This window comes from Myotis brandtii, unplaced genomic scaffold (genome assembly GCF_000412655.1).
Source record: "Myotis brandtii unplaced genomic scaffold, ASM41265v1 scaffold176, whole genome shotgun sequence".
Classification (NCBI taxonomy): Eukaryota; Metazoa; Chordata; class Mammalia; order Chiroptera; family Vespertilionidae; genus Myotis; species Myotis brandtii.
This window is the reverse complement of record NW_005356519.1, coordinates 3,085,805-3,101,890: the sequence shown is the minus strand read 5'-3', so window position 1 is coordinate 3,101,890 and position 16,086 is coordinate 3,085,805. Positions and strand designations below refer to the sequence as shown.

Below are 16,086 nucleotides of genomic sequence, written 5' to 3'. Positions count from 1 at the left end.
CGGCAGAACGACCAGAATGACCGGTCGACCAGTCGTTATGATGCGCACTAACCATCAGGGGGCAGACACTCAATGCAGGAGCTGCCCCCTGGTGGTCAGTGAGCTTCCACAGCCAACCTCCCATGGCTCTTCCCCCTGGCCAGCCCCCTGATCGGCCCTGATCCAGGGGCCAGCTGGCCAACCTCCCATGGCCCCACCCGCTGTGCCGGTCAACCTCCCACAGCCCCTTCCCCTGGCCAGCCAACCTCCTGGGGTCCCTACCCCCAGCCGGCCGGCCCCCTGATAGGCCTCGATCGCTGTCCAGGCCGAGGGACCCCACCTGTGCATGAATTTGTGCACCAGGCCTCTAGTAAGATATAATAATCTATGATATTGACTGTCTTTCTCTTTAGGTAAGATTATCGTGATGTCTAGCCACCAGATGGGCAGTCATAAACTGATTGGTTGGATTTGGCAGTCTCAACAATAAACTGTGAGTAATATTCTGAAAATATTCAATAACAGATCATGAACTTGTTGTTAACAGTGGACAACTAGACCCAAACTGCTGTTAGTACAACCAAAACAATATAGGAGTGTTTAGGGGATATCTCTTTCAGATGTCTGAGCACTCTCCCATTTGGAAAAGAACAGATTATTACTTGTTGCTTACATTTTCTCCCCATAATCAAAGGAATTCATAGCAGTAAGAGACACTGTATTGAATTAAATGAAATGCAAAAAAACAACTGATATTCTAAGAAGTGCCTTGTGTTAACCATGTCTTTTTATTTTCTGTATCTTAATGCTTTGAAATCGGGGCCTTGATGACTCCAGAGGGACTGTAAACCAACCAATCCAGAGCCCACACCCCCAACCACCTCTTCCCTGCTCCCACACTCAGGGCAGCTATTCCCCTGCCCTAATCACCCCAGGGCTGGCTACCAGACAACTAGGGGACAGCCCCTGTGCTCCAGACCCCACTGGAATTATTTGAATTAGATAATCCTAAACCTGTTTCTTTTTGCAGAAACCACAGTCAAGGCTCTTGCCAACATTTCCCCCTACTCCCTCTGCCTCTGACTTACCTCATGCTTCCCTGTGTGATCCTCATGATGGGGTGTACCCTTTCCTCTCAGGATCTGTGAGTATAATAAATTTTCGTTTTCATGGTAGTCATCTCCCGATCTATTGGCCTTGCCATACCTAAATAACAATGAAACCTGTATTTTAAAATATTCCTGAAAACTTCAACTATGATTTTTCTTTACCTAATAATGATATATTAGAGTTGAAAGACACTATATAAATAATGTAATTCTGTTGTTGGTGAAAATGGCACCGAAATGTTATCAGCAAATGGACCTCAGTTCAGCAACCTCAGTCCCCAGAGTTCTGGCTAAGGAAGAATTCAGAGCTAAGACTCAAATACAAGCAAAAGTTTATTTAGGAAGTCACAGAGGTGGAAGAGCTGAGTGGTGGAAGAAGTGAGCCAGCTGAGCTGCATGGGCTTAGAGAACAAGTTACAGAGGCAAACTTAGAAGCAAGAGAGGCAAAGACAATGCTTCCAGCAGAAGAGGAAAGGCACCGGTGTGCTCTGGGGAGAGCTTGGTACTGGGTTCTCTGTCTTAAGGGTAATTTATCTGTAGGTCTCAGGGGATTATCCCAATAGATTATTCATCAGCTTTCCAGGTGTGTTCTCTCAGGGTCATGGTCTCCACTGACTGGTCGGTGCCAGGGCAGGGGGTCATTAATCAACACAGCTGGTCCTGATGTCAGCCAGTGTCGCTTGTCTGGTTTTGATGCTTTTCTGGGCCTAGAGCTGAAACATAACTGAGGCCTAGATATATTTGATTCCGTCAGAACCTCGTTGTCCTGGGTACTTAATATTTAAGGGCTATTTTCTGGCCCCCTTTTCTGTTCCTCCTCTAAGGGGGTCTAACCTGCATGACTAGCAACATGCCAAGGGAGGAAAGGTGAGGGTCTGAACCGCATGACCAACCATATGTTAAGGGAGGAAAGGTCATCCTGGGGTCAAAGTCCTTGTTTGTCCAGTTTTGCACATCGCTAGCCACCCAGGGCTTTCTGCCCTGCTGACCTTCTATACCTGGTCCATCGTCCTTGCTCAGCTCATGTGTGTCTAATTGCCTACCACAGTTCAATCCATATCACTGATAAATTTAATAATAGACTCCAGGGTGGCCACTGGCAAAATTATGTTCACATGATGGCATGTTTTCCTGCTGAATCCAGATGTGACCAAAGGCCAAGGAGCACTCTAGGCAGCTTCTTCTATCAGTCAGAGATCTGGCTTAAAGATGAAATCTATTTACCTCCCATGGACTAGCCCAGCTAGTAGCAGTGCCCTGACTGGATGCAGGTTTTCTGATCCCTACTTCAGTATCTTTATGGTATGTCATCATCTTCTTCCTCCTCCCTCACAGAGAGGGTAGGTGATGGGGAAGAGAAACTTAATGAAGAAAAATATACTTTACTGTTATTTCCCTTTAGATCTGATGGTATGTGAGATTTAAATTTTTAATATCTAAGTACATAATTATATACAATGAACATACACTACATTTAAAATTAGAAAAATAAAAACAAATACAACAAAAAATCTGTTATAATAATAGCATGAAGACTTAATAATTGATTGGTCTCATGTTCTAACTACTAAAGGTGTAAAGCTTGAAAAATTTTCTCAGTTCAACAGGAATTTATTAAATGTCTACAAAGTGCAAAGCACTTAAATAAGTCTGCTGAGGGACTTGCCTCACACTCTCCAAACTTTATGGCTATGGTTTTCTTTTCTTTTTTTAAAATATATTTTATTGATTTTCCACAGAGAGGAAGGGAGAGGGATAGAGAGTTAGAAACATCGATAGAAACATTGATCCGCTGCCTCCTGCACACCCCACACTGGGAATGTGCCCGCAACCATGGTACATGCCCTTGACCGGAATCGAACCTGGGACCTTTCAGTCTCCAGGCCGATGCTCTATCCACTGAGCTAAACCAGTCAGGGCAATAGCTATGGTTTTCAATAGCTTAGAGAAAATGTAATAGTCAACAAAAATGAATTCAATTTCCAAACATTTATTTAGCTTAGCTAATACAACTTCTTTTATCCTTTTTGTCTTCATTTCTGAATTCTGTACATTTTTTCAAGATCTTGGCTTACTCCTATTTACATTTTAGCTAATACAGATTTTAAAATTATTTATATTTTCATATTTATTTCAGGACTACTTCTAATTCTTTGTGAGACAAGGAAATGACCAAATAAAAGAATAAATCATGTAAATTATAAAACTTGAAAAGGAGTCCTTATGCAAATTTACTTTCCAATTTACATGTGCTACATATTAATTTTCCATTCTTTTTTTATTATTATTATTATCAGAGTGTCTGTACTACCTCCAGCCTCTGCAGGATGTTATTTCAAATGTGTCTGGTATTTCAAATAACTTCAATAAAACTGCTTCTATCCTATAAAAGGAGATATACAAATTTTGAACCATTAACCAACACAAAAACTTTGAGAAACCCTCCTTGTCAGCTAAATGCTTACTCAATGGGTGGGCCATTCATAGTGGGGGAAAAAAGCCAAAAATATAGATTTTAGTGGTTTATTAATTATATTACTTTTAATCAGTATTAATTGAATTAATTCTTTTTCTTTTTCCTCATTCTCTTCTTATTATAAATGTGGCTCCTTTGACCCGTATATCAGTGATTGTTGTCTACAAAATAAAACAAGACAAAAAGCCTCATGACCTTTTCTAATTAAACGAGATAAATGTCCATCTATATAGTATGTCATTTTTCCTCAGAAGCCTGCCATGCTATTCAAAGATCATGCCTTAGTACCACCCTCCTGGCTAGAAAAGCACACTGTTAATGAAATGCTGTGTCATTGGGCAAATAGAACTTGACTTTGTGTTGCAAGAAAAAGGGAACAGTGTTGCACAAAGCAGCATCATTCCCTATGTTACTGAAAATTGCTCCCATCCATCAAAGTGTTTCCCAGGCATTCTGCAGGTGTGAGCTGTGTAGGCTGTGGGCATCTGCAGTACAGATACAGCAGGGACCATTGGAGCCCTAGCTTTTGCTGCTGGTTGGATAACTCTGTTCTAATGAGGCGGTGACCCTATTCTAAGGAATACAATTCATTCTCATTCTCTCTCTCTCTCTCTCTCTCTCTCTCTCTCTCTCTCTCTTTACAGCTTCCTTTTTTTGATCCCAGTTATTAGGGGAAAATATTAGGTAGTGAATGGCCATCACCATTTGGATTTTTATTTCACCATTTGCATTTTAAAAGGATGTGTAATTGACATGTGGAAAGTGTAAAAAATGTAAAATGATGAATTGCAGAATTGTAGACTGCAGATGAAAGCAGACTGAACATAAGGAACCTTCTGAAATCTCATATATGAGAGATAGCTAGCCTTGGTAAATGGTACTGATAGTTGATACCAAATTGGGGAACATGGGTTTTGGAACAAATAATACTATACTGTTTGAGAATATCTGTGAAGTTCACAGAAGACATTTAAAACAGAATTTCTAGAAAGTTTTTATTTTCCAGGAGAATTCATTCATAAAACAAAAATTCAAGGCAAACCTCACTGCGAAATTGCCTGTGATTATTTCAGACACAAATCCAGATCAGATTACATCACTGCTTAATTATAATGTAAGGAGCATGGGCTTTTCAGAGCTCTAAAGTCGGGTAGCAATGTGGTTTAAAAAAAAAAAAGCACATGATACGTTACTAATCTTCCTCTGAGAGTTAAGAAAATACACACCCTAAGATGTCATACAGTAAGAATGCTGAAATTGCTTATACCATATTAGGAAAAAAGCTTATGCTATGATTAACTAGCATATTTTTCCTTTTGATTTGTTAACCATCATATTGGTTTGGGGAAACATGAAACAATTTAAATCAATTGTAAGCTATTTGATTTCCACATTGTAGTTACAGGACTATAACTTTTTCTAATATTAAATTATGATTTTTAAATGTAGCCTAGTTTATAATAGAATAATATATGTTGCTAGACAAAAAAAAATCAAAACATCTCACTTTTTTCTATTTGTTTTGACATGAAGAAAGTTTTAGGTACTTTTATTTAGAAGGAAATTATTATTTTTTGAGAATTTGCTATATGCCAATGTTCTGGACACTAATTTGTAAGCTTTCATTTATCTAGCATAAACATTGAACCAGAGCAACTAAAAAAATAGTTTATTGTCAATACTATCAATAAGATGGTCTTTATCTATTATTTTATAATTTACAAGTAAATTTTAACGTAATTTTATTTTTAATCGGTTTATATATTCATAGTTTACAAAATTAAATAGTTCCACCAAGTTGATGAAAAACAGTAATCCAAGAGTTTCATGTGCTTCCCTCCCAAGTCTTATTTCCAAGGGACTAGTTTCCAATCCTTTTTTTCTGTCTCTTTTAGTATTTAGAGTCATATTTCTATTCTTAATACTGCTTTTCTAAAATTTTTTCAGTTTTATATATCTATCAACTTCCTTTTATGGAAGATGAAAATATGGTTCTGTTACACACTTACTGCCCCCCCCCCACATCTATACCACACCCACACATACTCTCACATATCTCCTCCTTCCCATAATGCATTATTGTCTCAGCCTTTGATTAGATCAATAGTATTTACATATCATTTATGTTGTTACGACCATGAGATATCTTTCATTGCTGAGTCATGTAGTATAGGATGATTATATTTCCTCTTTTGTACAACTTTTTGTTTTCCTGGAATTTGTTTTGTCACTTGTTTAGTTCTCTATGTATCTTATATTAATTTACCCTAAACTCTCTTCTAGAAATGTAAATCTTCTCTCAACATGTTTTGCAAAGATATTAGGTGTTAGGACTATAGGGCAATATGATACTTAGCCATTTGTAAGCTTCCCACCACAGGAGAACAAAAGACCAGGAAAAACTTGCTGAACACCAGAGTCAGACCATACCAGGAATGGAAACTGTCCTGAAGACACCTGATCGCACACCTGCATTCCATCCGCTTTGCAAGCTCACTGGCTCAGCCCCCAAAACCCCCTGACAAGTTTCCCCCCAGTGACTGCATATAAGGGTGAAACTCCAGCTCCTGGGTGCTATTATCACTGACCTTGGCTCGGTGCTGTACAGCCCTTCCCTTTGGGTATCCCGTCGCCCTTCCCCTTTCCTTAAATAAATTCAATTTTTCTTTATCTACCTTCTGAGATGGCTCCTTAGCCTGCCTGCATACCACATGTTAACCTTTCATTCGGTATCCTATCACATCTCTCTCCTTGGACATAGCCATTCTGGAGTCCCTCCCTCTTCTGCCAATCAGGACCTGCTGTTCCCTCTGCCCCACACGGCTACTGGTCTGGGGCTTTCTCCCTCTCTCCTGTGCTGGTTCCCTCATTTCCTGGACCCAGTGTAGTTGGGTCAGGAATCATTTACCTTCAGAAATTTGAAGATCCTACTCCATTGTGAAGCCTGCGGCCATTCTCATCCCTGACCCTTTGTGTGTGACAGTTTTTCTCTCTGAATGCCTAGAAGATCTTTTTGTCCTAAGTGTACTGTAATTACATGATTATGTACTTTGAGTTAGGTGATTTCTCATCTATTGTGCTGGGAAAGTGGTGGGACCTTTCAATCTATAATGTCAGTCCCTCCATGCTGGAAATTTTTCTTATTTCTTGGATGATTTCCATCATTTTATATCTCTATCCACTTTTATTCTACTTTCTGGGAGACTTCAACCCATCTATTGATATTTTTATTTTCTATTATCATATTCTAAATTTCCAAGAGTGGGTTTTTTTATTCTCATAATTTTTCTTTTTTTTTTACTCATATTTGTTTCATAGATATGTTACTTTTTCTTATCTCTCTGCAGATTTTAATGAGGTAGGTTTTTTTCTTTAACTTTTTCTTTTCCCTCTTAGTTTTAACTGTTTTCTATAAGTTCCAGCTTACACTTGAATTTTGCCTCTGTTATTGATGTTGGAGGCCCTGCTAAAATGCATGGGGATCATGGACTATCTATTCACTCATAATTTAAGGGCAGGCATTCAAACCTGAACTCGAAACTGTGTGGACCAAGGCAGGGATTGTAAACTGGTGAACTTTACTATAAAGTGATCTGGCTGAGGTTATTCTTGAGGAAAGCCCCAATCATCTGTATCTTTAGGCTTTTCTTTGGGGCTTCTTAGATTTCCAGAAAACAACAACAAAAACATGTCCAATGTTCTACATGAGGCTCTAAGCCAGATTGCTACTAATCTTGGAGCTGAACGGATCTAGAGTTTCTCCCTTCGGTATGTGGACTTGCACTTGCCACTTCTGTTTTCAGTGTGGTAGCCTCACTCCCTCTGGCTCATTTTTATTCAGAAAGTAAATAAAGTCACTGCTGTAGTGGGAGAAGGGCAGTTGGGCAGCTATGCATGGTGATAGGCAAAAGGGTGGGCGGTGGATAGCAAGGGAGATCTGGAGCATCTAACTGCTTCTTATACAAACTTTCAAGCAACCCTCCTGTTTTACCCTTCTTTTTCAGAGATTCCTGGTGTTTTAGAATTTATTATTTCATTATTAATTTGATTATTATTCAGATCAGGAAGCAACTTCCCACTGAAAAGATGGGTTTGTTATTCACAGTTGCCAAGAGATGGAGGCATGCCATGCCACACAGAGCACAGAGAGAAGCAGCAGGGTGGTCAGAAGGCAGAGGGAGTGAAGGAGAAATATGCGCAAGAGCCTTTACTGTCGCTTTCATGAGAGGAATGGAAGAGGTGGGGTAAGCAGACTTAGGACTGGCTAGTTCCAATGATTTCAGCAGGCTCTGGGGCCTGGGAACTGTCCCCAGGGACCTTATACCTGGCCCTGGGATGATTAGGACAGCACAACATTGGCCCAGAATGTAAGAGCCTGACAGAAGAGGTGGGAGGTCATGTGAGTTCTGGATTGGTTGGCTTGCATATGGAAGATGCAAGGAAGGGGACTCATTATAATCAGGGGGAATTGGCTAGCCCTGGAAGGTGCAGTCTCCCCACTATCAGTAAGGCCTCAGATGTCAAATCATCAGAATAAAAAGGTATGCTTAATACACTTGGCACTGACATTTCTTAGCCTCTGGGAGGTCTATGGTGCAAGGTGCCTCACTTCTGGGGTTTCCTGACGGCCTGTTTATGGTTCCTCTTCCTTGGATATAATATGATTATGACAAGTGAAAACTTATCACCCATCCATCTACTCTCCAGCTTCCAAAATCTTTTGCTAATGTCCTCACTCCCATTTATTCTCTTTGAATATGAGACATTTATGCCTTTTTAAAAATCCTTTAAGTCATTTTAGTGGGGTTTGGAGAAATAGCCAAGGTGAATGCTTGTGTTCAATCCACCATCTTTCACAGGTAGTCACAAAGTAAGTACAAGTACTTTTTCTTCTGACTTCGAAGGAATGGAAATACTTAACCACCCCATTCCACTTCTACTAGAAACAGGGTATACACAGGGCCACATAACCTATCTTAAAATATCTGAAGGGCTACTATATGAAAGAAAGAACAAACTTATCCTGAACTCTTCCAGGGACCAAAGCTAGGAATAATGAGTAGAAATTTTAGAAAAAAGTTTCTTGGGACTTAATAAAGCAAAAAATATTACAGCAGTTTAAAATTTTAATTCGTTGCCTCATGAAAGAAAAAGCTTTCCATCATGAAATGCATGTATTAATTCACAAAACCTTATCAAGTGGCCAGTAGAACTAAAATAGTTTCCTTCCTGATCCGAAGCTGCTCAGGAGCTAATGGAGTAGATGAGCAATTTTCAACCGGTGTGCTGCAAGAGGTATACTGGTGTACTGCGAGAATTTTTAAAACATGCAATGCCTGGCTATTTAGTCAGGGGCACTGACCTCTTTTCCCTTAGATTTTCAAATTACAAAAATGAAACAGTCAATACAACAATAGCTGCCCGCTATGAATGAATCAAAATTATACCCATTTTTTTGTCAGATCGGCAAAAAATATATATTTTTGGCATGCCACAGAATTTTAGTAATTAGTTTATGTGTGCCATGAGATGAAAAAGGTTGAAAATCACTGGAGAAGACAGAAATCTGAGCCTAAAGATTTCTGATCCCCTAGGTCTGCCTGTTATACTACCCATAGCATTTATATTTCTTTTTCAGAGCACTTACAATTACCTGCTTAATGTCTGTCTTCTCTTTAGTCTCTGAGCTCCTTAAGGGCAAGAACTGTATCTTTATTGATCACCACTTTACCACTTAGATTCAGCAGTGGTGCCTGATACATTATAGGTGCTCTTAAGCAAACCAAAATTTACATAGCAGATTCAGAAATAGTATGATGTAAATATACTATGTAATCATGGCACTAGAAAAGAAGTCTAAAAGAAACAGAATTAAGTGAAAACATGGAATTCAGCCTGGAATGATAACGAGGACTTTCTCAGGATGGTGGCGTATACAAAAATTCTTTATTTTTTTAAATTTTTCAATTACAGTTTACATTCAATATTATTTTGTATAATTCTTAAAGAACATGAAGGAGTTAGTAAGGCAAGGAAGGAAGGGAAGAGAATCCTAAGAGAGGAAACAGCATGATCAAAGTCATAAAGACATTAAATAACATGATGCAATCTGGCAACTTATTTAATATGGCAGGATTACAGGGCACATATTGAGAAATATGGAAAGAGAGAAGACTAGAGAACAAGAGAAGGACAAGGTCATACTAAAAAGTTTGACAATAATATGGCAATGAAGAGTTCTTCCAGACTCTTATGCAGAAGGTCTTCCAATTTAATTAAGAAAGTTCATTCTGGCCCTAGTGGGTTTGGCTCGGGGGATAGAGCGTTAGCCTGCGGTTGAAGGGTCCCAGGTTCGATTCCGGTCAAGGGCACATGCCTGGGTTGTGGGCTCGGTCCCCAGTCGGGGGTGTGCAGGAGGCAGCCAATCAATGATTCTCTCTCATCATTGATGTTTCTATCTCTCTCTCCTCTCCCTTCCTCTCTGAAATCAATAAAAAATATTTTTTAAAAATTTTTTAAAAAAAGGAAAGCTCATTCTGGCAGCAGTGTGTAGGATGGATGAGAGGTGGGGAGGCCAGAGGCAAGGAGACCAGTTGAAAATGTGAATGGCAGCCCTGACCAGTTTGGCTCAGTGGCTAGAGCGTCGGCCTGTGGACTGAAGAGTCCCAGGTTCAATTCCAGTCAAGGGCATGTACCTTGGTTGCGGGCACATCCCCAGTAGGGGGTGTGCAGGAGGCAGCTGATCGATGTTTCTCTCTCATGGATGTTTCTAGCTCTCTATCCCTCTCCCTTCCTCTCTGTAAAAAATCAATAAAATATATTTTTTTTAAAAAAGAAAATGTGAATGGCAGAACAAAACACTAGAACATGAACACCATTCAGCCAAGTTCTTTGCCACTTTATAGCAAGGATTGCTTTTCCTTCAGTGTCCAATAACAAGTTCCTCCTTTCTCTCTGAGACCCACCAGAATGGTCTCTACTGTCAATGTTTCCACCATTCTCTGCAGAATTACTTGTGTTCTATAAAAAGATGCAGGCTTGCTCTACAGCCCTCATCTTTTCTTTCTGAGCTCTCACCACTAACACCCTGAATGGTCTATTTACGGCAATGTAGGCTTCTTCCAGCATGTACCTCAAAACTTTTCCAGCCTCTACCCCGTACTCAATGCCAAAGTTGTTCCCTCATTTGTTACAGCAGGACCCCACTTCTTAGTACTAATTTTCTCTCATAAACCATTTGAGCTGCTATTACAAAGTACCATAGACCAGGTGGCTTATAAAAAACATAATTTATTTTCTCACAGTTCTGGAGGCTGGAAAGTCCAAGATCAAGGTACTGGTAGATTTAGTGTCTGGCAAGAGCCCACTCCCTGATTCATGGATGGTCATCTTCTCACAGTGTCCTCACATGGCAGAAAGGGCAAGTAAGCGCTCTGAGGTCTCCTTTATAAGGCACTAATCTCATCTATGAGGGCCCTGCAAAAGGCCCCACCTCCTGATACCATCATATTGGAGGTTAGAATTTCAACGTATGAATTTAGGGGTAGGGGGGGAACACAAACAGTCTATAGCACCTTGCATCTATAATTGCTCAGTGATAGAATCTACCGTATTTCTTGCCATGCTGTTTCCAGTTATTTATGGAATTATTCTTCATTTTAAACCTCCAGACTCCACCAGTGTTAATGCTCTGACTCTAACCTACCATCAGCTAACACCGCTTGTGTTTTCATCTCCCCTAGTGCATTATGATCTGGTTCAGGGTGAACCAATGGCATTAACTCAGCTCATGTGTCAATACATAGACTCTGCATATTACTTTGTCACAGTGTAAAATTCCATACTTTTAAACATCTAGATCAGGGGTCCTCAAACTTTTTAAACAGGGGGCCAGTTCACTGTCCCTCAGACCGTTGGAGGGCCAGACTATAGTTTAAAAAAAAACTATGAACAAATTCCTATGCACACAGCGGCGGCAAAAACACCCGGCGGGCCGGATAAATGTTTTCGGCGGGCCGCATGTGGCCCACGGGCCGTAGTTTGAGGACCCCTGATCTAGATAAATAAAATATAGTTTGTATGTGTGTGTGTGTTTTAAATTGTATTTAGAGGGAGAGAGAGAAAAAAACACTGATTTGTTGTTCCACTTATTTTTACATTTACTAGTTGCTTCTTGTATGTGCCCTGACTAGGAATTGAACCCTCAACCTTGGTGTATCGGCATGACTCTCTAACCAACTAAGCTACCCAGCCAGGGCTTAAAATATAATTTTGATGAAAGAAAATATTCTCCTCCAAAATTTTAAAGCATGATTGCCTTAAAAAACAATGTTGCCTGGCCAATATGGCTCAGTGGTTGAGCATTGACCTATCAACCAGGAGGTCATGGTTCAATTCCCGGTCAGGGCACATGCCCGGGTTTACAGCTCAAATCACCAGGGGGGGGAGGGGGGCATGCAGGAGGCAGCCAATCAATGATTCTCTCTCATAATTGATGTTTCTATCTCAATCTCACTCTTTCTTCCTCTCTGAAATAAATTTTTTTAAAAAACAACAATGTTACTATTTACAGTGTTTGGTATATAGAAGGCATTCAATAACTATATGATAAATGAAATTTCAGGTCAGGAAATCAAAACAAAATGCCCAACATGGCAAACTATGCATATGTTCTAAAAATAGCAATAGTCTAAATATCAGATACATAAAAAGCACATAGTGAGAAGGTGAGCTGGAGTGAAACTTTTGGGAGTTCTGACTGCTAAGCTGAGAAATTTGGCTTTTACAGAGAGCCATTAAGATTTGTTTATGATCAGATATCTGCCTAAGAAAGATAGTTCTGTAACTTCCCATTTCAGGGGGAAAGTATTTTCATCCTTTCAAATACCATTGAAATGACCAATCTATATACATAATCTATATATATAAAAGGCTAATATGCAAAGTGTCCCCATGGGAGTTTGACCAGGAGACCGCGAGTTCTATTGCTTGGTATGACATGCACTGACCACAGAGGGGTGGTACAGAACGAAGGAAGGCCCCAGCCGGCAGCAGGGGAAGGGAGCCCCTGGCCAGAAGGCCCTGATCGGCCCTGATCGCCAGCTAGGCCTAGGGACCCTACCTGTGCATGAATTTTGTGCACTGAGCCTCTAGTCTACATATATAAAAGCCTAAGCAACCAAACAACCAGTTGACTGGTTGCTATGACACACACTGACCACCAGGGGACAGACGCTCAGCACACAGGATCAGACTCCCTGTCTGGATTGGGCCAAACCTGCTATCCAACATCCCCTGAGGGGTCCCGGATTGCAAGAAGGCACAGGCCAGGCCAAGGGACCCCACTGGTGCACAAATCCATGCACTGGGCCTCTAGTGTAATATAAACATAGGAATAATTCTGTTTCAGGGACAGAAAAAGAAAGTATAGGACCAAGAAACTGCTATAAGACAAAGTGCAAAAAGGACCAGATTGGGGGAAAATCGAGCAGCCTGCAATTCAATAAATGAAAAGAGGAAAAACCTGCTTAAGAGATCAGTACATGGTGTCTCATACAGAACCAGAGCCCCACGCTGTGAATGGAAGTAGCAGTGCTGCAGGGCTGTCAACAGGAGATGCCACCAGAACAACCTCATCAAGACTACCCCTGTGAAGTGGGGCCGAAAGGAACTATGGCTGGAAGGCAACTTATAAAACTAGGATTGCTGCCTGTTGCCAGGGTGAGTGTAGGAAGGTGGGACAGGGGCATTGTCAAGGAACAAACCTTGAGAAACAACCAAATTGACACATCAGTGAATTTCTCTGAGTCAGCTTCCTCCCTACCTCAAACAAGCTATCAACATTCTAAATCTTGTAAAATTACCACAGAAAATATAAACTCTTACCTCTTTTTCTTTGGGACCAAAAGAATTGCCCAAGGACCTAGATAATCTCCAACGCAACTCATCTCAAATTCCAATACTGGACCCATGCCGATACTCTGTTAAACTGAACAAACAGAAAAACAATTTTCAGAAAGTTTACACACACACACACACACACACACACACACACACACACACACACACTGCAAAGACTTGAGTAAATAAAGTGAGGTTATGTTTCTGAATAGAAAGACTCAATATGACAAAGATGACAATTTGCCCCAAATTAATCTCTAATGTTTATGCAATCCCAACCAAAATCCTGAAGGGATGGTATGGAGAATTTCACCAGAATTTCCTCTACTCATTCTCCAAAGCCCAGCACTTTTTCCTCAGGTAAATAATTATGAGCAAGGCCTACATGTCTGCCTTTGATCTGGTCCCATATATACTATCTGAGAGAAACTCCTTGAAATCGGTGGCATGTAGATGGCAGTTTTCTTCATATCCCAGTACTAATGCAAGTTGTTTTAATTATCCATTGCTATATAATACACAACCCCAATACTTACTAACTTAAAACAGTAATCATTTGTTTGCTTGTGATTTTGCATTTGCACAGGGTTCAATGGGGCAGTTCATCTCTGCTCCCCATGACATTAGCCAGGTTGATTTGACTGAGGCTGGGGCTGGGGGTGGGGGGTCCACTTCCAAGATGGCTCCAGCTTGGTGCTGGCAGTCACATGGGAGCTCAGTGGGGCCTGTTTGCTGGAGGCCTTTAATGGGCCTTTCCATTTGACTGCATCAGTTTCCTCAGAGCATGGCTACTGGGATTCAGAAGGAGGAATGCCTGTGCTCAGAGACCCAGAATGTCACCTTTCTGCAGTCAACTGGACAAAGCAGTGACAGGCCCAGATCAGGTTCAAGAAGAGAAGACATAGATCTCTGTCCTGAGGGAAGGAGCTGCATGCATGTATAGGGAGGGGCAGAATTATTTGGGGACCATCTTTGGAGATTATTTTCTACTTGGGTTGTCCCTTGATTTTTTATTCCATTGGTCATTTTGATCAGTTTCCATAAGAGATGTCCAAATGTCATAGTTTAAGCCATAACCCTTCTGAGAAGTAGTCCCAAATAATTGGTAATTAAATTATAATTCATATTATGAAAGTTAGGCCTGATACATATATTTTTAATTTAGATATCCAGTTATTCCATCATATTTTTTCCCTTTCTCCATTGAATTGTTTTGGAGTCTTTGTTGAAAAATCAATTGACCATATTTATGTGGGTCTGTTTCTGAATTCTGTTTCAATGATCTATGTGTCTTGTTTATTGTACCTTTATTAAAAGTTTATAATCAGAGAGTTTTGTTTCTTCAACTTTGTTGTTTTTCAAAATTGTTTTGGCTATCTTGGACTTTTGCATAACTTTTAGATCAGCTTGAAATTTTTACAAAAAAAGCCTGCTGGGATTTTTATTGAAATTACATGAATCTATAGATCTATAGATCCTTTGGAGAAAACTGATAACAAATAATATTGAGTGTTATGATCATGTAGATAATATATATCTCCATTTATTTAAGTCTTCTTTAATTTCTCTCAAGCAGTAAGTACCAAATAATTTAATTTTAAATGTTTGCTTAAATAAATAAAATGCTTCAGGCATGAAACCTCACTGATTAATGTGCAAAGGACTGTATGTGAGAAAAAAATTTCTGTTGTGGGCATCAAGTATTAGATTGCTAGCATAAGTAAAATATTTTCCCATCACTGTGTGTGGCTTTATAATTGCAAGTGCAGGTAATGGATAACCGAATGAATTTAGATTTATAATTGGCCATCAAGATAATTGGATTTTTGTATCTAATTTACCTGCAGAGCATGTGACCTTTATTTACTTCATTTGCATCTAAAAATAGGGTTAATCATATATTCTTCTACTTATTTTATGAGAGCACTGAGAGGAATTTAAATTAAGGTGTGGCTGACAAAATGGTGATTGTGAATATGCTTTTGAAAATGCATTAAATGCTAGATCTTTGGAGTGATACATAAACCAATGTTCAATAGATGTAAAAGAAAAAATGTCACACAGATGCACTCTTTTCTTTTTTTTAATCTTCACCCGAGGACATGCTTAGAGAGAGGGTGGGTGAGAGAGGGAGAGGGAGAGGGAGAGGGAGAGGGAGAGGGAGAGAAAAGAGAAACATTGATGTGAGAGAGAAACATCAATCAGTTGCCTTCTGTATATGCCCCAGACAGCAACCTTTCAGTGCACCGGGCAATGCTCAACCAACTGAGCCACTCTGGCCAGGCCACAGATGCACTCTTATGTGCCATCAGAGAAGTCCTTAAAAATCAGAGTTGCACAAACAGGCCAGACCTTTCAGAGAGATCTCTCAGCACACCAAAACTATTCCATAAAGAAAACATGCTCAAAGTCACTAATTATACGAGAGATGCAAATCAAAATGACAACGCAGTATCATCTCACACCTGTCAGAATGGCTATCATCAACAAATCAACAAACAACAAGTGCTGGAGAGGATGTGAAGAAAAAGGAACCCTTCTGCACTGCTGGTGGGAATGCAGACTGTATGCATGCATATAAGCCAAACCAATGGACATAGACAACAGGGGGTGAGAGCATGA

General features: G+C 40.0%; 1 protein-coding gene across 1 annotated transcript in view; it reads right to left on the bottom strand.

The window, feature by feature from the left end:
* The window catches only part of LOC106725609, an 83,296-nt gene that overhangs the window by 60,350 nt on the left and 6,860 nt on the right, over positions 1 to 16,086 (bottom strand). Inside the window, exons 2-3 of the mRNA XM_014537320.1 lie at positions 13,450 to 13,544; positions 1,068 to 1,185 (exon numbers count right to left, since the gene is read on the bottom strand). Of these exons, the coding sequence (XP_014392806.1) occupies positions 1,068 to 1,185; positions 13,450 to 13,535 (204 nt within the window). The 5' untranslated portion in view covers positions 13,536 to 13,544. The remainder of the gene's footprint in view (positions 1 to 1,067; positions 1,186 to 13,449; positions 13,545 to 16,086) is intronic.